Source organism: Crinia signifera, chromosome 4 (assembly GCF_055691185.1).
Source record: "Crinia signifera chromosome 4, ASM5569118v1, whole genome shotgun sequence".
NCBI lineage: Eukaryota > Metazoa > Chordata > Amphibia > Anura > Myobatrachidae > Crinia > Crinia signifera.
The window spans coordinates 286,249,025-286,268,490 of NC_139220.1; the positions used below are offsets into that span (position 1 = coordinate 286,249,025).

Consider the following 19,466-nt stretch of genomic DNA (forward strand, 5'->3'; position numbering starts at 1 on the left):
TCACCCACACAAAGGCCCTTTTCAGGGCCGCCCATATCTTCTACGAGAGCGCTGTTACAATGTTTCTGTGTTTACTGTAATGTGACTATTTGGCCGGTAACCGTATTATCTATTCGTCCCCTTATATAACTAGACACAATGCTAGCGGATATTGACTTGGTCCATCCTCTTCTAAACCATTTACTAATCTGTACCCTTTTACCACAGAGTTATGGAACAAGGACTCCTGCTGTGAGCTTACGTAGCTCTATACTGGTGAATCACACATCTGTCCCCCACCAGCTCTGTCACAGATTTAGCTGGCGTTTACAAGAGACGTGTGGCAGAGCCGGCTGGGATGTTTAGTGCCCCCCAGGAATAGGGCAAAATTTTATTACATCGCCGGGATTTTTGAATCCCAGCGGTTCCACATTCGTTGAAAGGGGCATACTCCCCTCTATGCATCAGCGTGCAGCCAAAGCAAATGATCTCCACACAAATTAGATACTTAATAAAAAAAAAAAAAAAAAGCCTGCACTCCTTCCTAAGGGAAGTATTTCGGTAGCAAATGAAACTTTTTAAGCCACCTCGCAGGCTGCACATGGGTAGGAATAGCGTGCTGATCCCAATCCCCGGGTCCGTGTACACAGAAAACAATACGTGTGGGCGGCTGCAGGTAGGAACCAGCACATTTCCGATCTGTTTTGCTACTGCACAGTTGACACAAAACTGCGCATTAATCCCGCTCCCTAGATATATCCCAAGACTTGTGCAGTGACCGACTAGTGTGAGTGGCAAGTTAGACAGTTCTGCCATAGCTGCTGATTACTTCCGAAAGGGAACATACACATCAACACACTACACCGCGCGCTTACAGCTCTGCTGAGAGAGAATGTGGGTGGCTCTGAAAAGAGCCTTTGGGGGAGATAGCAAGGCAGTGGGGCGGCAGCGGCGTCTCGTCCATCACTTCTTTGCCGCAGCTTTCTTGGGCTTCGCCGCCTTCTTGGCCGGGCTTTTTGCCACTGTGGGCTTCGCTGCCTTCTTGGCCGGACTCTTGACCGCTTTGGGCTTCGCCGCCTTCTTGGCCGGACTCTTAGCCGCCTTCTTCGGCTTGACGGCTTTAGGCTTCTTTGGGCTTTTGGCAACAGCCGCTTTTGTGGGTTTCTTCACCTTCTTTGGGCTCTTGGCTGCGCTCGGAGCTTTCTTGGGCTTCTTCGGGGATTTGGCCACTTTCTTTGCCGCAGGTTTCTTGGGCTTCAGCGATTTCTGGGCGACCTTCTTGCTCTCCGCCTGCTTCTTATTGAGCTTGAAGGAGCCGGAAGCGCCGGTGCCTTTCACCTGGATGAGAGTTCCTTTGGTCACTAGACCTTTCACACCCAGCTTGATGCGGGTGTTGTTCCTCTCTACATCGTAACCTCCGGCAGCCAGAGCTTTCTTCAGTGCGGCAAGAGAAACCCCGCTACGCTCTTTGGAGGCCGTCACGGTTTTCACGATCAGCTCGGAGACGCTGGGTCCTGAAGACTTGGCGGTTTTCTTGGCTCCTCCCGCAGCTTTCTTTGGCTGCCTTTTCTTCTTGGCTGCGCCCTCTGATGGCGGGGCAGGGGCAGCGGCGACGGGTGCAGTTTCTGCCATCTTACCGTAATACACTAACAAAGTACTGACTATTACGCTAAACACATTACCAATGTTTCTTATATACCACGCCGGCTGTGATGTGATTGGCTGCGGAGCGGGGTGCGTTCTGTGCTCCCATTGGCGGAATGAGCAGCGGTGTAAATGCTTCCCTATCTGAGAGTTAGGAAGGATCTGCCCTCACCTTGTGTTTCCCTAGCGCAGAAAAAGACTATTTTACAGGGCAGCAGAGGACCAGTGACCCGGATCTCTGCGCCACAGCCGTACTCCCAAATCTCCCCTTGCCCTGTATGACCATTGCAGGCTTAGGTGCGGCGAAGGGAGGCAGGAATAGCCACTGGTAGCTCACCCGCACCGGATTAGATCTGCCAGCCATGTAACACATCTCTTCTTTTCTGCCAGGCTACAAGGTCCCATCGGGGCACCTTTCTCTCCTACTGGCACCAGAGATAATGTCGGTAATCTAGGGCATATTCTGGGCAGAAAAGGGTTTATGATAAAACACATGAAAGTGATTTGCGGGCTCCTGCATAACCGGGAGAATAGCACAGGCAGGTTGCCTTACCAAGGGATTGGCATTCTTGTCAAGGAGGACTATTTGGCAGAGACACCTACAACATACCTCCCAACATGACCCTTTCCAGGAGGGACACCGTGCTCTGTTGCTGGACTTCCCTCTTAATGTATGATTGCCATCACCTGCTTTAAACAGGTGAATTAATAAGCAAGGTGTTTCAAACACATGGGAATGCAATCATTAAGAGGGAAGTTCAGTAGAGCATTGTGTCCCTCCTGGAGAGGGTCATGTTGGGAGCTATGCTACATGGTAATCATCCCCGGCATACTCCTTATTGTGGAGAATGCTGGTGCCAATATTGTTCGTCCTTTCTATGATCCATGCGGCCAGGCATTTCTGAATACTGTATGTAAGCACATAGATGTACCAGCAAGAGGGCTATGGTGACCCTGTCCCATTTGAGACTGCTGTGCATCAAACCTCTAGCAAAAGGAGTAAAAAGTGTAAGGTGGAGACCACCATGGTGGAAGGACCATTAGAAAGATGTGAGGAACCGTAGGAGAGAATGGTAAAGTAGCAGGAAGGCAATGGGAATACTAGTGTTATGAATAAAAAGTCAGAGCATAGAAATAGGGGGAATAATAGGGGAAGTCAGGGGCAAGAAAGGGACAGACAGGTATGGGTCCGGAACAGAAGAAGTGCTAGGAATAAATGTAGACAGGATCAGGGTCAGAGTAACAAGGGGACGGTTAGGAGGGTTAAAATGATGGTAGTCACAACCCTTTCAAACCCTCCCCTTCACCCTCCTACTATCCTACCCCCTCTTGACCTCATCTCCCACAACATCTCTCCTCCTCTTCCACCCTCCCTGTCTCTCCCTGGCACCCTCTCTCAATCTGTAGCTTTCCCATGGCCACTTTGTCTATCCCCCTTTCTCTCCCTGAAATTCTCAGTCTCTCCTCATCCCCACTTTCCTGGGGCTATTCGAATCAGCACGCTGCTGCTAAGCCCCACTTGTGGATTTCAGGCCCGACAACACTATCTTGGCACTTCTGTTTTGTGCCCTAACATGGCACAATCAACAATGTGGCAGGGCACTTTACTGCAAGTACTGGTGTTTTAAGACTAAACATCCGCATTCCATGACATAACAACGGCATTGACTTGAATAGCCCTGGGAGCTCCCTCCTGTTGCTTTTCTAAGCATGCTTAATGAAATCGACCCATGTGTCTGTCATTCCCCCCCCCCTCTCTCTCTCTCTCTCTCTCTCTCTCTCTCTCTTCTGCCCCCTTAGGAACATTGTAGTGACAATGGTGAGTATAGGAGCCATTTCAAGTTATGCCCCTGTCTATGTGTAACTCAACTGCTCCCAGGTCCTTTCTTTTTGTTCTCCTCAGAGGGAGTGCTGCTGCTGCTGCTGCTGCTGCTGCTGCTTCCTGGCTGCTGCTTCCTGGCTGATCACCACCCCCCCTCCAGTGGCCGGCACCCTAGGCAAATGCCTAATCCTGCCTAGTGGTGGCGCAGGCCCTGCTGCCCACAGCCCACACAATTTTAGAAACCTTCATTAATGGTTTTCCTCCATCGATGGCACATCAAAACCAATGTGCCAGGACAGGGAGCATGGCTCCTACCCCCCGACATCTGCGAAGCCCCATCCCATGTTTTGATTTGCCCACAGGCCAATCGGCAAAAAAAAAAAAATGACCATTAATAGGTAAAAAAAAAATTAATGGTCCTCCCTTGCATAGTTTACTTTAACACAGGGGTAGCCAACTCCAGTCCTCGAGAGCTACCAACAGTTCACATTTTCCATGTCGCCTTGCAGGTACACAGTTGCACTCATTACTGACTAAAAGATCCAAAGCTGGAGCTAAATACTTAATTTGTGATTCTGTGAAGAGACATGGAAAACGTTAACTGTTGGTAGCTCTTGAGAACTGTATTTGGCTACCCCTGCTTTAACACTATCAATGGCCAGTTGCACTATTGCCATCTATGGCAACGTCACTGATGGCCATCCCTACGCTGTGGTGGCTACCTGCTCGCTGGTCTCCGAAAACGCTCGCAGCCTAGCGAGCAGGTCTTAATCAGTCCCTATATTTGGTCATCCCAGTCTGGCTGGCCCTCCTCGTTTGAATGCAAGCTCTCTCAAGCAGAGGCCTCTTCCCTTATGTGCCATTCCTTCTCTTACAGGGTACAGGGTCACACCTCCCAACATGACCTACCTCTACAGGAGGGACGCAATGCTCTGTTTCTGGACTTCCCTCTTAATGCATACTTGCCTACCTGACCCTCTCCATGAGGGAGAAAATGCTCTGTTCCTCGATTTCCCTGGTAATGTATGATTGCCATCACCTGTGGTGAAACGCCTTTCCTATCAATTACCTAGCTCACCAAAGGTGATGGCAATCAAACATTACCAGGAAAGTCCAGGAGCAGAGCATTTTCTCCCTCATGGAGAAGGTCCGGTAGGCAAGTATGCATTAAGAGGGAAGTCCAGAAACAGAGCATTGCATCCCTCCTGTAGAGGTAGGTCATGTTGGGAGGTGTGACACTGTACTTGCCCTCTAGTGCAGGGGTAGCCAACTCCAGTCCTCGAGAGCTACCAACAGTTAATGTTTTCCAAGTCTCCTCACAGAATCACAAGTGAAGTAATTAGCTCCACCTGTGTATCTTTTAAAATGTCTTACTCAGTAATGAGTGCACCTTTATACCTACGAGGTGCATACCTCCCAACATGACCCTCTCCAGGAGGGACACATCGCTCTGTTCCTGGACTTCCCTGTTAATGTATGATTGCCATTACCTGCTTTCAACAGGTTAATTGATAAGAAAGGTGTGTCACCACAGGTGATGGCAATCATAAATTGAGAAGGAAGTCCAGTAACAGAAGAATGTGTCCCTCCTGGAGAGGGTCATGTTGGGAGGTATGGAGGTGAGCTGGAAAACTTGAACTGTTGGTAGTAGGGATGGCCATCGTTGCCATTGCCATTGATGGCTATTCTGCAACTGGCCACCGATAGTTCATAACTGTGCAATGGATGACCATCAATATTTTTACATATCGATGGGCATCCATTGTGCTTGATTGATTGGCCTGTGGACCAATCAAAACACGAGGAGCGGGCATTGGGGGGGACCATCTGGTTCTCCCCCATCGATGGCAAAAGTATTCGACATCGGCCATGAACCATCAATGATTTCTAATCATCGATGGTCAATGGCCAACCCTAGTTGGTAGCTCTTGAGGACTGGAGTTGGCTACCCCTGCTTTAGTGTATTCAACTGGTAGTCACTGTTCCCTGTGTTGCTTATTTATGTACTTTTTAAGTGGGCGCTGTAGATCCCCTGTTGCACAATATATTAAAGTAATAATACTAATAATAATAATAATAATAATAATAATAATAATAATGTACCCTATGTAGCTCAGGTATAGCCATTATTTTCTCTTCATGTGGTTTCCCAGATTCATGAGGCCTTAGGTTGTAGCCAGATGCAAGTTGATACTTTTGCACAGAATGTATCCAGCAGTGTTTCAGTGGAATTGTTACAATTGAATGGTAAACGGATACAATAAATAGTGTTTCCAACACACTCGGGAATTCTGACTATACTGATGATTTAGCTACAATACAGTGAATAGCTTTAGCATTAACAATAATGTTTTAATAATCGATTGATCGTTTTCTTGTTTTGATCTAAGCGTTTGTGCTACGACCATCATCTTTCTGGAATATGGGAGTATAGCTTGAAGAGTTTATATTCTTGACGCACAATCTATTTATTCAGGACAAAACGTAAAAATGTATTTTCTTTAACCCAGGCGCTGGAGGGCCGTTGACGACTTTTTCTATAAATAATAGGAGGGAACAGACGCTCTTGGCGGGCTTTTTGAATATTACAACGGATTCCCCTGAGCCAATCAGGATGAAGGGCGTGTTGGACTCGTCAAATCACATTGAAGCACTGTGCATAAATAGAGTTGTTACTGGCTGTCGGAATCCGTATATTTCAGACGACGTCTTTCTTTTTACTTGGCAGCACTGCAAAGCGAGAACCAACCGGCAGCACTATGGCCAGGACAAAGCAGACCGCCCGTAAATCTACTGGGGGGAAAGCTCCCCGCAAACAGTTGGCAACCAAAGCCGCCAGGAAAAGCGCCCCTGCCACCGGCGGCGTGAAGAAGCCTCACCGCTACCGTCCGGGGACTGTTGCCCTCCGAGAGATCCGTCGCTACCAGAAATCCACCGAGCTGCTGATCCGCAAGTTGCCCTTCCAGCGCCTGGTGCGGGAAATCGCCCAGGACTTCAAGACCGACCTGCGCTTCCAGAGCTCTGCCGTCATGGCTCTGCAAGAGGCCAGCGAGGCTTACCTGGTGGGGCTCTTCGAGGACACCAATCTGTGCGCCATCCACGCCAAGAGGGTGACCATAATGCCCAAAGACATCCAGCTGGCCCGTAGAATCCGAGGGGAGAGGGCTTAAATACTCGGCACTTCTTTCCACGCAATGACACAAAAGGCTCTTTTCAGAGCCACTACATGTTTCTAAACTAGCTGTGACTAAAACGACAGATGAATGTCGGAGTAACAGGATGCTGCTGAATGCTCACTACATAGTTCCAGGTCTCGATCAGCAACGGAACCTAGTTAGTGTTTCTCATACATTGCTCTGTCATCTATAAAGCATGCGAACTGCAGTGAATCTATACAAATACACTTACTTTCATGGTGCCTTGTGATCAGTACTTGCGCACACACACACAGCCGAGCTTCGGTAAAACGTAGCGGCTTAGTAGTCAGAATTAGCTGCGCTATGCACCTCTCGATCATTGCCCTAGTTCTGAGCGAAGCCGTCATGTAGGTGTCGGCATTCCATTTATAAAACCAAAGTAGCCTCCCTTGCATCATACAGATGCAGACTTCGCCGATGCTTTTATGTGCGGGATTGTATGGAAAGTGGGGTGTAGAATGCCTGGTAGGCGCCTGTTCCCTAGTAATTAGAACATGGCTAAACTGCCATATAACGTTACATGCTATATATAGATTGTAAGCTTGCAGCAGGGCCCTCCTGCCTCCCATGTAGGTCTGTTTTACCCAGTTTGTGCTTTCAGTGTTAACATTTATAAAGCGCAACGGAATCTGCAGCTCTACATGTAAATAAATACAAGCAATGGTAGTAGCCGCAGCTCTCTTGGGAAGACGTGGGTGGCTCTGAAAAGAGCCTTTGTTGAGTTGTAGGGACATCGGTTCTCTGATGGAAGTGGGCAGCCTGACAATTACTTGCTCTTGGCCGGCTTGTGGCTCTCGGTCTTCTTGGGCAGCAGCACGGCCTGGATGTTGGGAAGAACACCTCCCTGGGCGATGGTCACCCCACCCAGCAACTTGTTGAGCTCTTCATCGTTGCGCACAGCCAGCTGCAAGTGACGGGGGATGATGCGGGTCTTCTTGTTATCACGGGCAGCGTTCCCGGCGAGCTCCAGAATCTCAGCCGTCAGATATTCCAGCACAGCGGCCAGATAGACCGGGGCACCAGCTCCCACACGTTCTGCATAGTTTCCTTTCCTCAACAGGCGGTGAACTCGACCGACTGGGAACTGAAGACCAGCCCGGGATGAGCGAGTCTTAGCCTTGGCCCGGGTCTTGCCGCCTTGTTTCCCTCTTCCAGACATGCTAGTAGCGCAACCGTAGATTTAACTCTAGATATCGAATAAAACTCCTCAGAGATGATGATCATACCGTTCCACCGCCCACCTCTTATATATACACTCAGAAGGAATCCCGCTGCTTGCTCTGTGATTGGTCTGCGTACACCGCAACCAATGCGGCTCAAGTTCATGCACAGACCAATCAGCAAATGAAGGGTGGGGTTGCGACGCTGCTTATCGTCACACAACCCTGATACCCAATAGTGTTGCCGGCAGTGGTGAAGCGCCATTTGCATAAGCTCCCTATAAATGGAGCAGATGTGGGCGCTGTTCGAAACAGATTGTCTGCTTTGTGTGTGTAGTAGAAACGTTGATCCTCCAGAATGCCTGATCCCGCCAAGTCTGCGCCGGCCCCCAAGAAAGGCTCCAAGAAGGCCGTGACTAAAACTCAGAAAAAAGATGGCAAGAAGCGCAGGAAGACAAGGAAGGAGAGTTACGCCATTTACGTGTACAAGGTGCTGAAGCAGGTGCACCCCGACACCGGCATCTCCTCTAAGGCGATGGGCATCATGAATTCCTTCGTCAACGATATCTTTGAGCGCATTGCTGGGGAAGCTTCCCGCCTGGCTCACTACAACAAGCGCTCCACCATCACCTCCAGGGAGATCCAGACCGCAGTACGCCTACTGCTTCCCGGAGAGCTGGCCAAGCACGCCGTGTCCGAGGGCACAAAGGCCGTCACCAAGTACACCAGCGCCAAGTAATCTCCCCTTCTCCGCCCCCCACACAGACCCAAAGGCTCTTTTAAGAGCCACCCAACTCCTCTTTAATCGGGCTGGAACTGATAGCTTCTTCTTGTTTGATCCGTGTCCCAGACTGATTTGCCTTTAATACTCTGTAGCAACACCTAAAAACAAACGGTCTAAAACAAGACCGTCGTCCCAATATCGTAGAGGTTAGAAAATGTACAGCGGGGTGATAATTACTGCCTGGGGAAGCGAACCTTTAATTTGTGAGCTGCTACTACACACACACGTCAAATAAATCGGTACTTGTTTCCTAGCACGGCCACCACGATTTCTAAAATCGTGGTGGTCGTGTCGGAAAAAAATCGTGTCGGTCGCGTCGGGTGCATACCAAAACGCACACGACGCGACCGGCGCGATGTACCCGATTTCTCCATAGGCTTCAATGTTAAATATTTTAACATTGAAGCCATGGAGAAATCGGGGGCATCGCGTCGGGCGCGCATAGGCTTCAATGTTAAAATATTTTAACATTGAAGCCTATGGGGAAATCGTGGGCATCGCGTCGGTCGAGGGCTGCAATGGTTATTTAAGTAGCACTGATCTGAATCAATATTAGGCTGTGTATAATAGCGCGGGCATTGGTTAAGAGCGTCTGAGAAATAAAAATAAAAAAAAATATAAGGACTATATATATCTCCCAAAAAGCCTATGCAACACAATAAGGCTAAAAACTAAGTGTCACAAAACAGTTACAGTTGAGAACTGTCAGTGAGCCCAGGAAGAAAGATCTAAGACCAAGAGTACATGAATAGAACTGAGAATGATACAAAGTACAGAGAAGTGTTAAATGAGATACATATTAACAGGGAATCATGCCTATCTCTCTCTAGATAACAAAACAGAGCGAATCACCCAATTAAGAGGAAACTAATCAAAAATAAAGTATATCCTCATTAAGGGAACATAAATTTGAAAAACAACAAGGTGTACATGACACGTTAATATAAACGTACAATTAAAGGCACTAACAAATCAGGACTTAACGATCATTTGGTTTTTTAAAGCACCATTTCTTACTTCAACGCAATTCTTTACTTTCTTTTTTTATGGAGAGGAGACATCATATATATCTCCCCTCCTTTTAACAAGAGCATACATAAAGGTTCATTTTTAATAACACCACCTTCTCTCAAACTAATTGAACGGTCCGTACATAACAATCCCAAGAGTGCACCCTAAATATCTCAAGCTTTTTCTCTTTTTTTTTTTGCTACACGTGTGTGTAATAGCAGTAGCGCTCAGGACTGCATTGTTCTCAGTAGAGCCGAATTATTTAAGCTCAAGATTGATATGTATAAAAAGGATAAAGCGATGCCGGCGCAATTCTTAGAGGGGGACTTTAGAATAACTGAACCCAGGAGCCAGGTATACTTTTAGCTGTTCTATATTGGCTAAGAAAAACAGGGACGGGTCAAGAGGGGACTGTGTTTTCATGCTTGAATTTGAATGGCAGTGGTTTCTTATTCCCCGCCGATACATGCTTGGCTCTCGTTGGTCTCTTTTGAATAAATGTCCTCCCATTACAAGGCGTGTGTATGTGTGTCTCCCATCAGGTCCGCTCTTCCTCTAAATAAAGGGCTGCTGAAAGAGGTGCAGCTCATTCTTGTTGCGGGTTGCTCAGATTTTGCAAGATGTCTGGTAGAGGCAAAGGTGGTAAGGGACTCGGGAAGGGAGGTGCTAAACGGCACAGGAAGGTTCTTCGGGATAACATCCAGGGCATCACCAAGCCTGCTATCCGTCGTCTAGCCCGTAGAGGAGGCGTGAAGCGCATTTCTGGCCTCATCTATGAGGAGACCCGCGGTGTGCTGAAGGTATTTCTGGAGAATGTGATCCGTGACGCCGTCACCTACACCGAGCACGCCAAGAGAAAGACCGTGACCGCTATGGATGTGGTCTATGCGCTCAAGCGCCAGGGCCGCACTCTGTACGGATTCGGAGGCTAAACACTGAGGCGCATCTAGCACAACCGCTCACCCACACAAAGGCCCTTTTCAGGGCCGCCCATATCTTCTACGAGAGCGCTGTTACAATGTTTCTGTGTTTACTGTAATGTGACTATTTGGCCGGTAACCGTATTATCTATTCGTCCCCTTATATAACTAGACACAATGCTAGCGGATATTGACTTGGTCCATCCTCTTCTAAACCATTTACTAATCTGTACCCTTTTACCGCAGAGTTATGGAACAAGGACTCCTGCTGTGAGCTTACGTAGCTCTATACTGGTGAATCACACATCTGTCCCCCACCAGCTCTGTCACAGATTTAGCTGGCGTTTACAAGAGACGTGTGGCAGAGCCGGCTGGGATGTTTAGTGCCCCCCAGGAATAGGGCAAAATTTTATTACATCGCCGGGATTTTTGAATCCCAGCGGTTCCACATTCGTTGAAAGGGGCATACTCCCCTCTATGCATCAGCGTGCAGCCAAAGCAAATGATCTCCACACAAATTAGATACTTAATAAAAAAAAAAAAAAAAAAAGCCTGCACTCCTTCCTAAGGGAAGTATTTCGGTAGCAAATGAAACTTTTTAAGCCACCTCGCAGGCTGCACATGGGTAGGAATAGCGTGCTGATCCCAATCCCCGGGTCCGTGTACACAGAAAACAATACGTGTGGGCGGCTGCAGGTAGGAACCAGCACATTTCCGATCTGTTTTGCTACTGCACAGTTGACACAAAACTGCGCATTAATCCCGCTCCCTAGATATATCCCAAGACTTGTGCAGTGACCGACTAGTGTGAGTGGCAAGTTAGACAGTTCTGCCATAGCTGCTGATTACTTCCGAAAGGGAACATACACATCAACACACTACACCGCGCGCTTACAGCTCTGCTGAGAGAGAATGTGGGTGGCTCTGAAAAGAGCCTTTGGGGGAGATAGCAAGGCAGTGGGGCGGCAGCGGCGTCTCGTCCATCACTTCTTTGCCGCAGCTTTCTTGGGCTTCGCCGCCTTCTTGGCCGGGCTTTTTGCCACTTTGGGCTTCGCTGCCTTCTTGGCCGGACTCTTGACCGCTTTGGGCTTCGCCGCCTTCTTGGCCGGACTCTTAGCCGCCTTCTTCGGCTTGACGGCTTTAGGCTTCTTTGGGCTTTTGGCAACAGCCGCTTTTGTGGGTTTCTTCACCTTCTTTGGGCTCTTGGCTGCGCTCGGAGCTTTCTTGGGCTTCTTCGGGGATTTGGCCACTTTCTTTGCCGCAGGTTTCTTGGGCTTCAGCGATTTCTGGGCGACCTTCTTGCTCTCCGCCTGCTTCTTATTGAGCTTGAAGGAGCCGGAAGCGCCGGTGCCTTTCACCTGGGTGAGAGTTCCTTTGGTCACTAGACCTTTCACACCCAGCTTGATGCGGGTGTTGTTCCTCTCTACATCGTAACCTCCGGCAGCCAGAGCTTTCTTCAGTGCGGCAAGAGAAACCCCGCTACGCTCTTTGGAGGCCGTCACGGTTTTCACGATCAGCTCGGAGACGCTGGGTCCTGAAGACTTGGCGGTTTTCTTGGCTCCTCCCGCAGCTTTCTTTGGCTGCCTTTTCTTCTTGGCTGCGCCCTCTGATGGCGGGGCAGGGGCAGCGGCGACGGGTGCAGTTTCTGCCATCTTACCGTAATACACTAACAAAGTACTGACTATTACGCTAAACACATTACCAATGTTTCTTATATACCACGCCGGCTGTGATGTGATTGGCTGCGGAGCGGGGTGCGTTCTGTGCTCCCATTGGCGGAATGAGCAGCGGTGTAAATGCTTCCCTATCTGAGAGTTAGGAAGGATCTGCCCTCACCTTGTGTTTCCCTAGCGCAGAAAAAGACTATTTTACAGGGCAGCAGAGGACCAGTGACCCGGATCTCTGCGCCACAGCCGTACTCCCAAATCTCCCCTTGCCCTGTATGACCATTGCAGGCTTAGGTGCGGCGAAGGGAGGCAGGAATAGCCACTGGTAGCTCACCCGCACCGGATTAGATCTGCCAGCCATGTAACACATCTCTTCTTTTCTGCCAGGCTACAAGGTCCCATCGGGGCACCTTTCTCTCCTACTGGCACCAGAGATAATGTCGGTAATCTAGGGCATATTCTGGGCAGAAAAGGGTTTATGATAAAACACATGAAAGTGATTTGCGGGCTCCTGCATAACCGGGAGAATAGCACAGGCAGGTTGCCTTACCAAGGGATTGGCATTCTTGTCAAGGAGGACTATTTGGCAGAGACACCTACAACATACCTCCCAACATGACCCTTTCCAGGAGGGACACCGTGCTCTGTTGCTGGACTTCCCTCTTAATGTATGATTGCCATCACCTGCTTTAAACAGGTGAATTAATAAGCAAGGTGTTTCAAACACATGGGAATGCAATCATTAAGAGGGAAGTTCAGTAGAGCATTGTGTCCCTCCTGGAGAGGGTCATGTTGGGAGCTATGCTACATGGTAATCATCCCCGGCATACTCCTTATTGTGGAGAATGCTGGTGCCAATATTGTTCGTCCTTTCTATGATCCATGCGGCCAGGCATTTCTGAATACTGTATGTAAGCACATAGATGTACCAGCAAGAGGGCTATGGTGACCCTGTCCCATTTGAGACTGCTGTGCATCAAACCTCTAGCAAAAGGAGTAAAAAGTGTAAGGTGGAGACCACCATGGTGGAAGGACCATTAGAAAGATGTGAGGAACCGTAGGAGAGAATGGTAAAGTAGCAGGAAGGCAATGGGAATACTAGTGTTATGAATAAAAAGTCAGAGCATAGAAATAGGGGGAATAATAGGGGAAGTCAGGGGCAAGAAAGGGACAGACAGGTATGGGTCCGGAACAGAAGAAGTGCTAGGAATAAATGTAGACAGGATCAGGGTCAGAGTAACAAGGGGACGGTTAGGAGGGTTAAAATGATGGTAGTCACAACCCTTTCAAACCCTCCCCTTCACCCTCCTACTATCCTACCCCCTCTTGACCTCATCTCCCACAACATCTCTCCTCCTCTTCCACCCTCCCTGTCTCTCCCTGGCACCCTCTCTCAATCTGTAGCTTTCCCATGGCCACTTTGTCTATCCCCCTTTCTCTCCCTGAAATTCTCAGTCTCTCCTCATCCCCACTTTCCTGGGGCTATTCGAATCAGCACGCTGCTGCTAAGCCCCACTTGTGGATTTCAGGCCCGACAACACTATCTTGGCACTTCTGTTTTGTGCCCTAACATGGCACAATCAACAATGTGGCAGGGCACTTTACTGCAAGTACTGGTGTTTTAAGACTAAACATCCGCATTCCATGACATAACAACGGCATTGACTTGAATAGCCCTGGGAGCTCCCTCCTGTTGCTTTTCTAAGCATGCTTAATGAAATCGACCCATGTGTCTGTCATTCCCCCCCCCCTCTCTCTCTCTCTCTCTCTCTCTTCTGCCCCCTTAGGAACATTGTAGTGACAATGGTGAGTATAGGAGCCATTTCAAGTTATGCCCCTGTCTATGTGTAACTCAACTGCTCCCAGGTCCTTTCTTTTTGTTCTCCTCAGAGGGAGTGCTGCTGCTGCTGCTGCTGCTGCTGCTGCTGCTGCTGCTGCTTCCTGGCTGCTGCTTCCTGGCTGATCACCACCCCCCCTCCAGTGGCCGGCACCCTAGGCAAATGCCTAATCCTGCCTAGTGGTGGCGCAGGCCCTGCTGCCCACAGCCCACACAATTTTAGAAACCTTCATTAATGGTTTTCCTCCATCGATGGCACATCAAAACCAATGTGCCAGGACAGGGAGCATGGCTCCTACCCCCCGACATCTGCGAAGCCCCATCCCATGTTTTGATTTGCCCACAGGCCAATCGGCAAAAAAAAAAAAATGACCATTAATAGGTAAAAAAAAAATTAATGGTCCTCCCTTGCATAGTTTACTTTAACACAGGGGTAGCCAACTCCAGTCCTCGAGAGCTACCAACAGTTCACATTTTCCATGTCGCCTTGCAGGTACACAGTTGCACTCATTACTGACTAAAAGATCCAAAGCTGGAGCTAAATACTTAATTTGTGATTCTGTGAAGAGACATGGAAAACGTTAACTGTTGGTAGCTCTTGAGAACTGTATTTGGCTACCCCTGCTTTAACACTATCAATGGCCAGTTGCACTATTGCCATCTATGGCAACGTCACTGATGGCCATCCCTACGCTGTGGTGGCTACCTGCTCGCTGGTCTCCGAAAACGCTCGCAGCCTAGCGAGCAGGTCTTAATCAGTCCCTATATTTGGTCATCCCAGTCTGGCTGGCCCTCCTCGTTTGAATGCAAGCTCTCTCAAGCAGAGGCCTCTTCCCTTATGTGCCATTCCTTCTCTTACAGGGTACAGGGTCACACCTCCCAACATGACCTACCTCTACAGGAGGGACGCAATGCTCTGTTTCTGGACTTCCCTCTTAATGCATACTTGCCTACCTGACCCTCTCCATGAGGGAGAAAATGCTCTGTTCCTCGATTTCCCTGGTAATGTATGATTGCCATCACCTGTGGTGAAACGCCTTTCCTATCAATTACCTAGCTCACCAAAGGTGATGGCAATCAAACATTACCAGGAAAGTCCAGGAGCAGAGCATTTTCTCCCTCATGGAGAAGGTCCGGTAGGCAAGTATGCATTAAGAGGGAAGTCCAGAAACAGAGCATTGCATCCCTCCTGTAGAGGTAGGTCATGTTGGGAGGTGTGACACTGTACTTGCCCTCTAGTGCAGGGGTAGCCAACTCCAGTCCTCGAGAGCTACCAACAGTTAATGTTTTCCAAGTCTCCTCACAGAATCACAAGTGAAGTAATTAGCTCCACCTGTGTATCTTTTAAAATGTCTTACTCAGTAATGAGTGCACCTTTATACCTACGAGGTGCATACCTCCCAACATGACCCTCTCCAGGAGGGACACATCGCTCTGTTCCTGGACTTCCCTGTTAATGTATGATTGCCATTACCTGCTTTCAACAGGTTAATTGATAAGAAAGGTGTGTCACCACAGGTGATGGCAATCATAAATTGAGAAGGAAGTCCAGTAACAGAAGAATGTGTCCCTCCTGGAGAGGGTCATGTTGGGAGGTATGGAGGTGAGCTGGAAAACTTGAACTGTTGGTAGTAGGGATGGCCATCGTTGCCATTGCCATTGATGGCTATTCTGCAACTGGCCACCGATAGTTCATAACTGTGCAATGGATGACCATCAATATTTTTACATATCGATGGGCATCCATTGTGCTTGATTGATTGGCCTGTGGACCAATCAAAACACGAGGAGCGGGCATTGGGGGGGACCATCTGGTTCTCCCCCATCGATGGCAAAAGTATTCGACATCGGCCATGAACCATCAATGATTTCTAATCATCGATGGTCAATGGCCAACCCTAGTTGGTAGCTCTTGAGGACTGGAGTTGGCTACCCCTGCTTTAGTGTATTCAACTGGTAGTCACTGTTCCCTGTGTTGCTTATTTATGTACTTTTTAAGTGGGCGCTGTAGATCCCCTGTTGCACAATATATTAAAGTAATAATACTAATAATACTAATAATAATAATAATAATAATAATAATGTACCCTATGTAGCTCAGGTATAGCCATTATTTTCTCTTCATGTGGTTTCCCAGATTCATGAGGCCTTAGGTTGTAGCCAGATGCAAGTTGATACTTTTGCACAGAATGTATCCAGCAGTGTTTCAGTGGAATTGTTACAATTGAATGGTAAACGGATACAATAAATAGTGTTTCCAACACACTCGGGAATTCTGACTATACTGATGATTTAGCTACAATACAGTGAATAGCTTTAGCATTAACAATAATGTTTTAATAATCGATTGATCGTTTTCTTGTTTTGATCTAAGCGTTTGTGCTACGACCATCATCTTTCTGGAATATGGGAGTATAGCTTGAAGAGTTTATATTCTTGACGCACAATCTATTTATTCAGGACAAAACGTAAAAATGTATTTTCTTTAACCCAGGCGCTGGAGGGCCGTTGACGACTTTTTCTATAAATAATAGGAGGGAACAGACGCTCTTGGCGGGCTTTTTGAATATTACAACGGATTCCCCTGAGCCAATCAGGATGAAGGGCGTGTTGGACTCGTCAAATCACATTGAAGCACTGTGCATAAATAGAGTTGTTACTGGCTGTCGGAATCCGTATATTTCAGACGACGTCTTTCTTTTTACTTGGCAGCACTGCAAAGCGAGAACCAACCGGCAGCACTATGGCCAGGACAAAGCAGACCGCCCGTAAATCTACTGGGGGGAAAGCTCCCCGCAAACAGTTGGCAACCAAAGCCGCCAGGAAAAGCGCCCCTGCCACCGGCGGCGTGAAGAAGCCTCACCGCTACCGTCCGGGGACTGTTGCCCTCCGAGAGATCCGTCGCTACCAGAAATCCACCGAGCTGCTGATCCGCAAGTTGCCCTTCCAGCGCCTGGTGCGGGAAATCGCCCAGGACTTCAAGACCGACCTGCGCTTCCAGAGCTCTGCCGTCATGGCTCTGCAAGAGGCCAGCGAGGCTTACCTGGTGGGGCTCTTCGAGGACACCAATCTGTGCGCCATCCACGCCAAGAGGGTGACCATAATGCCCAAAGACATCCAGCTGGCCCGTAGAATCCGAGGGGAGAGGGCTTAAATACTCGGCACTTCTTTCCACGCAATGACACAAAAGGCTCTTTTCAGAGCCACTACATGTTTCTAAACTAGCTGTGACTAAAACGACAGATGAATGTCGGAGTAACAGGATGCTGCTGAATGCTCACTACATAGTTCCAGGTCTCGATCAGCAACGGAACCTAGTTAGTGTTTCTCATACATTGCTCTGTCATCTATAAAGCATGCGAACTGCAGTGAATCTATACAAATACACTTACTTTCATGGTGCCTTGTGATCAGTACTTGCACACACACAGCCGAGCTTCGGTAAAACGTAGCGGCTTAGTAGTCAGAATTAGCTGCGCTATGCACCTCTCGATCATTGCCCTAGTTCTGAGCGAAGCCGTCATGTAGGTGTCGGCATTCCATTTATAAAACCAAAGTAGCCTCCCTTGCATCATACAGATGCAGACTTCGCCGATGCTTTTATGTGCGGGATTGTATGGAAAGTGGGGTGTAGAATGCCTGGTAGGCGCCTGTTCCCTAGTAATTAGAACATGGCTAAACTGCCATATAACGTTACATGCTATATATAGATTGTAAGCTTGCAGCAGGGCCCTCCTGCCTCCCATGTAGGTCTGTTTTACCCAGTTTGTGCTTTCAGTGTTAACATTTATAAAGCGCAACGGAATCTGCAGCTCTACATGTAAATAAATACAAGCAATGGTAGTAGCCGCAGCTCTCTTGGGAAGACGTGGGTGGCTCTGAAAAGAGCCTTTGTTGAGTTGTAGGGACATCGGTTCTCTGATGGAAGTGGGCAGCCTGACAATTACTTGCTCTTGGCCGGCTTGTGGCTCTCGGTCTTCTTGGGCAGCAGCACGGCCTGGATGTTGGGAAGAACACCTCCCTGGGCGATGGTCACCCCACCCAGCAACTTGTTGAGCTCTTCATCGTTGCGCACAGCCAGCTGCAAGTGACGGGGGATGATGCGGGTCTTCTTGTTATCACGGGCAGCGTTCCCGGCGAGCTCCAGAATCTCAGCCGTCAGATATTCCAGCACAGCGGCCAGATAGACCGGGGCACCAGCTCCCACACGTTCTGCATAGTTTCCTTTCCTCAACAGGCGGTGAACTCGACCGACTGGGAACTGAAGACCAGCCCGGGATGAGCGAGTCTTAGCCTTGGCCCGGGTCTTGCCGCCTTGTTTCCCTCTTCCAGACATGCTAGTAGCGCAACCGTAGATTTAACTCTAGATATCGAATAAAACTCCTCAGAGATGATGATCATCCCGTTCCACCGCCCTCCTCTTATATATACACTCAGAAGGAATCCCGCTGCTTGCTCTGTGATTGGTCTGCGTACACCGCAACCAATGCGGCTCAAGTTCATGCACAGACCAATCAGCAAATGAAGGGTGGGGTTGCGACGCTGCTTATCGTCACACAACCCTGATACCCAATAGTGTTGCCGGCAGTGGTGAAGCGCCATTTGCATAAGCTCCCTATAAATGGAGCAGATGTGGGCGCTGTTCGAAACAGATTGTCTGCTTTGTGTGTGTAGTAGAAACGTTGATCCTCCAGAATGCCTGATCCCGCCAAGTCTGCGCCGGCCCCCAAGAAAGGCTCCAAGAAGGCCGTGACTAAAACTCAGAAAAAAGATGGCAAGAAGCGCAGGAAGACAAGGAAGGAGAGTTACGCCATTTACGTGTACAAGGTGCTGAAGCAGGTGCACCCCGACACCGGCATCTCCTCTAAGGCGATGGGCATCATGAATTCCTTCGTCAACGATATCTTTGAGCGCATTGCTGGGGAAGCTTCCCGCCTGGCTCACTACAACAAGCGCTCCACCATCACCTCCAGGGAGATCCAGACCGCAGTACGCCTACTGCTTCCCGGAGAGCTGGCCAAGCACGCCGTGTCCGAGGGCACAAAGGCCGTCACCAAGTACACCAGCGCCAAGTAATCTCCCCTTCTCCGCCCCCCACACAGACCCAAAGGCTCTTTTAAGAGCCACCCAACTCCTCTTTAATCGGGCTGGAACTGATAGCTTCTTCTTGTTTGATCCGTGTCCCAGACTGATTTGCCTTTAATACTCTGTAGCAACACCTAAAAACAAACGGTCTAAAACAAGACCGTCGTCCCAATATCGTAGAGGTTAGAAAATGTACAGCGGGGTGATAATTACTGCCTGGGGAAGCGAACCTTTAATTTGTGAGCTGCTACTACACACACACGTCAAATAAATCGGTACTTGTTTCCTAGCACGGCCACCACGATTTCTAAAATCGTGGTGGTCGTGTCGGAAAAAAATCGTGTCGGTCGCGTCGGGTGC

The 19,466-nt window shown here is 48.8% G+C and overlaps 7 protein-coding genes and 2 pseudogenes across 7 annotated transcripts; 5 read left to right on the forward strand and 4 right to left on the reverse strand.

Annotated features, from left to right (window-relative positions):
• Positions 1-580: 580 nt before the first annotated feature.
• On the reverse strand, positions 581-1,659 carry LOC146072667 (histone H1C pseudogene; annotated as a pseudogene).
• Positions 1,660-6,114: 4,455 nt separating this feature from the next.
• On the forward strand, positions 6,115-6,786 carry LOC146072668 (histone H3). Its single transcript, XM_083179866.1, has one exon. It carries the CDS (start codon positions 6,205-6,207, stop codon positions 6,613-6,615), a length of 411 nt encoding a protein of 136 aa, XP_083035992.1. The 5' UTR covers positions 6,115-6,204; the 3' UTR covers positions 6,616-6,786.
• A 622-nt stretch (positions 6,787-7,408) lies between these two features.
• LOC146073108 (histone H2A type 1) lies at positions 7,409-7,801 on the reverse strand. Its single transcript, XM_083180288.1, has one exon. It carries the CDS (start codon positions 7,799-7,801, stop codon positions 7,409-7,411), a length of 393 nt encoding a protein of 130 aa, XP_083036414.1.
• A 346-nt stretch (positions 7,802-8,147) lies between these two features.
• Positions 8,148-8,571, forward strand: LOC146072669 (histone H2B 1.1). Its single transcript, XM_083179868.1, has one exon. The coding sequence runs from the start codon at positions 8,161-8,163 to the stop codon at positions 8,539-8,541; it is 381 nt and encodes a 126-aa protein (XP_083035994.1). The 5' UTR covers positions 8,148-8,160; the 3' UTR covers positions 8,542-8,571.
• Positions 8,572-10,217: 1,646 nt separating this feature from the next.
• Positions 10,218-10,529, forward strand: LOC146073109 (histone H4). The gene has a single exon (XM_083180289.1). It carries the CDS (start codon positions 10,218-10,220, stop codon positions 10,527-10,529), a length of 312 nt encoding a protein of 103 aa, XP_083036415.1.
• A 609-nt stretch (positions 10,530-11,138) lies between these two features.
• Positions 11,139-12,217, reverse strand: LOC146072670 (histone H1C pseudogene; annotated as a pseudogene).
• Positions 12,218-16,674: 4,457 nt separating this feature from the next.
• Positions 16,675-17,353, forward strand: LOC146072671 (histone H3). Its single transcript, XM_083179869.1, has one exon. The coding sequence runs from the start codon at positions 16,765-16,767 to the stop codon at positions 17,173-17,175; it is 411 nt and encodes a 136-aa protein (XP_083035995.1). The 5' UTR covers positions 16,675-16,764; the 3' UTR covers positions 17,176-17,353.
• A 611-nt stretch (positions 17,354-17,964) lies between these two features.
• On the reverse strand, positions 17,965-18,357 carry LOC146073110 (histone H2A type 1). Its single transcript, XM_083180290.1, has one exon. The coding sequence runs from the start codon at positions 18,355-18,357 to the stop codon at positions 17,965-17,967; it is 393 nt and encodes a 130-aa protein (XP_083036416.1).
• Positions 18,358-18,702: 345 nt separating this feature from the next.
• Positions 18,703-19,127, forward strand: LOC146072672 (histone H2B 1.1). Its single transcript, XM_083179870.1, has one exon. The coding sequence runs from the start codon at positions 18,717-18,719 to the stop codon at positions 19,095-19,097; it is 381 nt and encodes a 126-aa protein (XP_083035996.1). The 5' UTR covers positions 18,703-18,716; the 3' UTR covers positions 19,098-19,127.
• Positions 19,128-19,466: the final 339 nt, after the last annotated feature.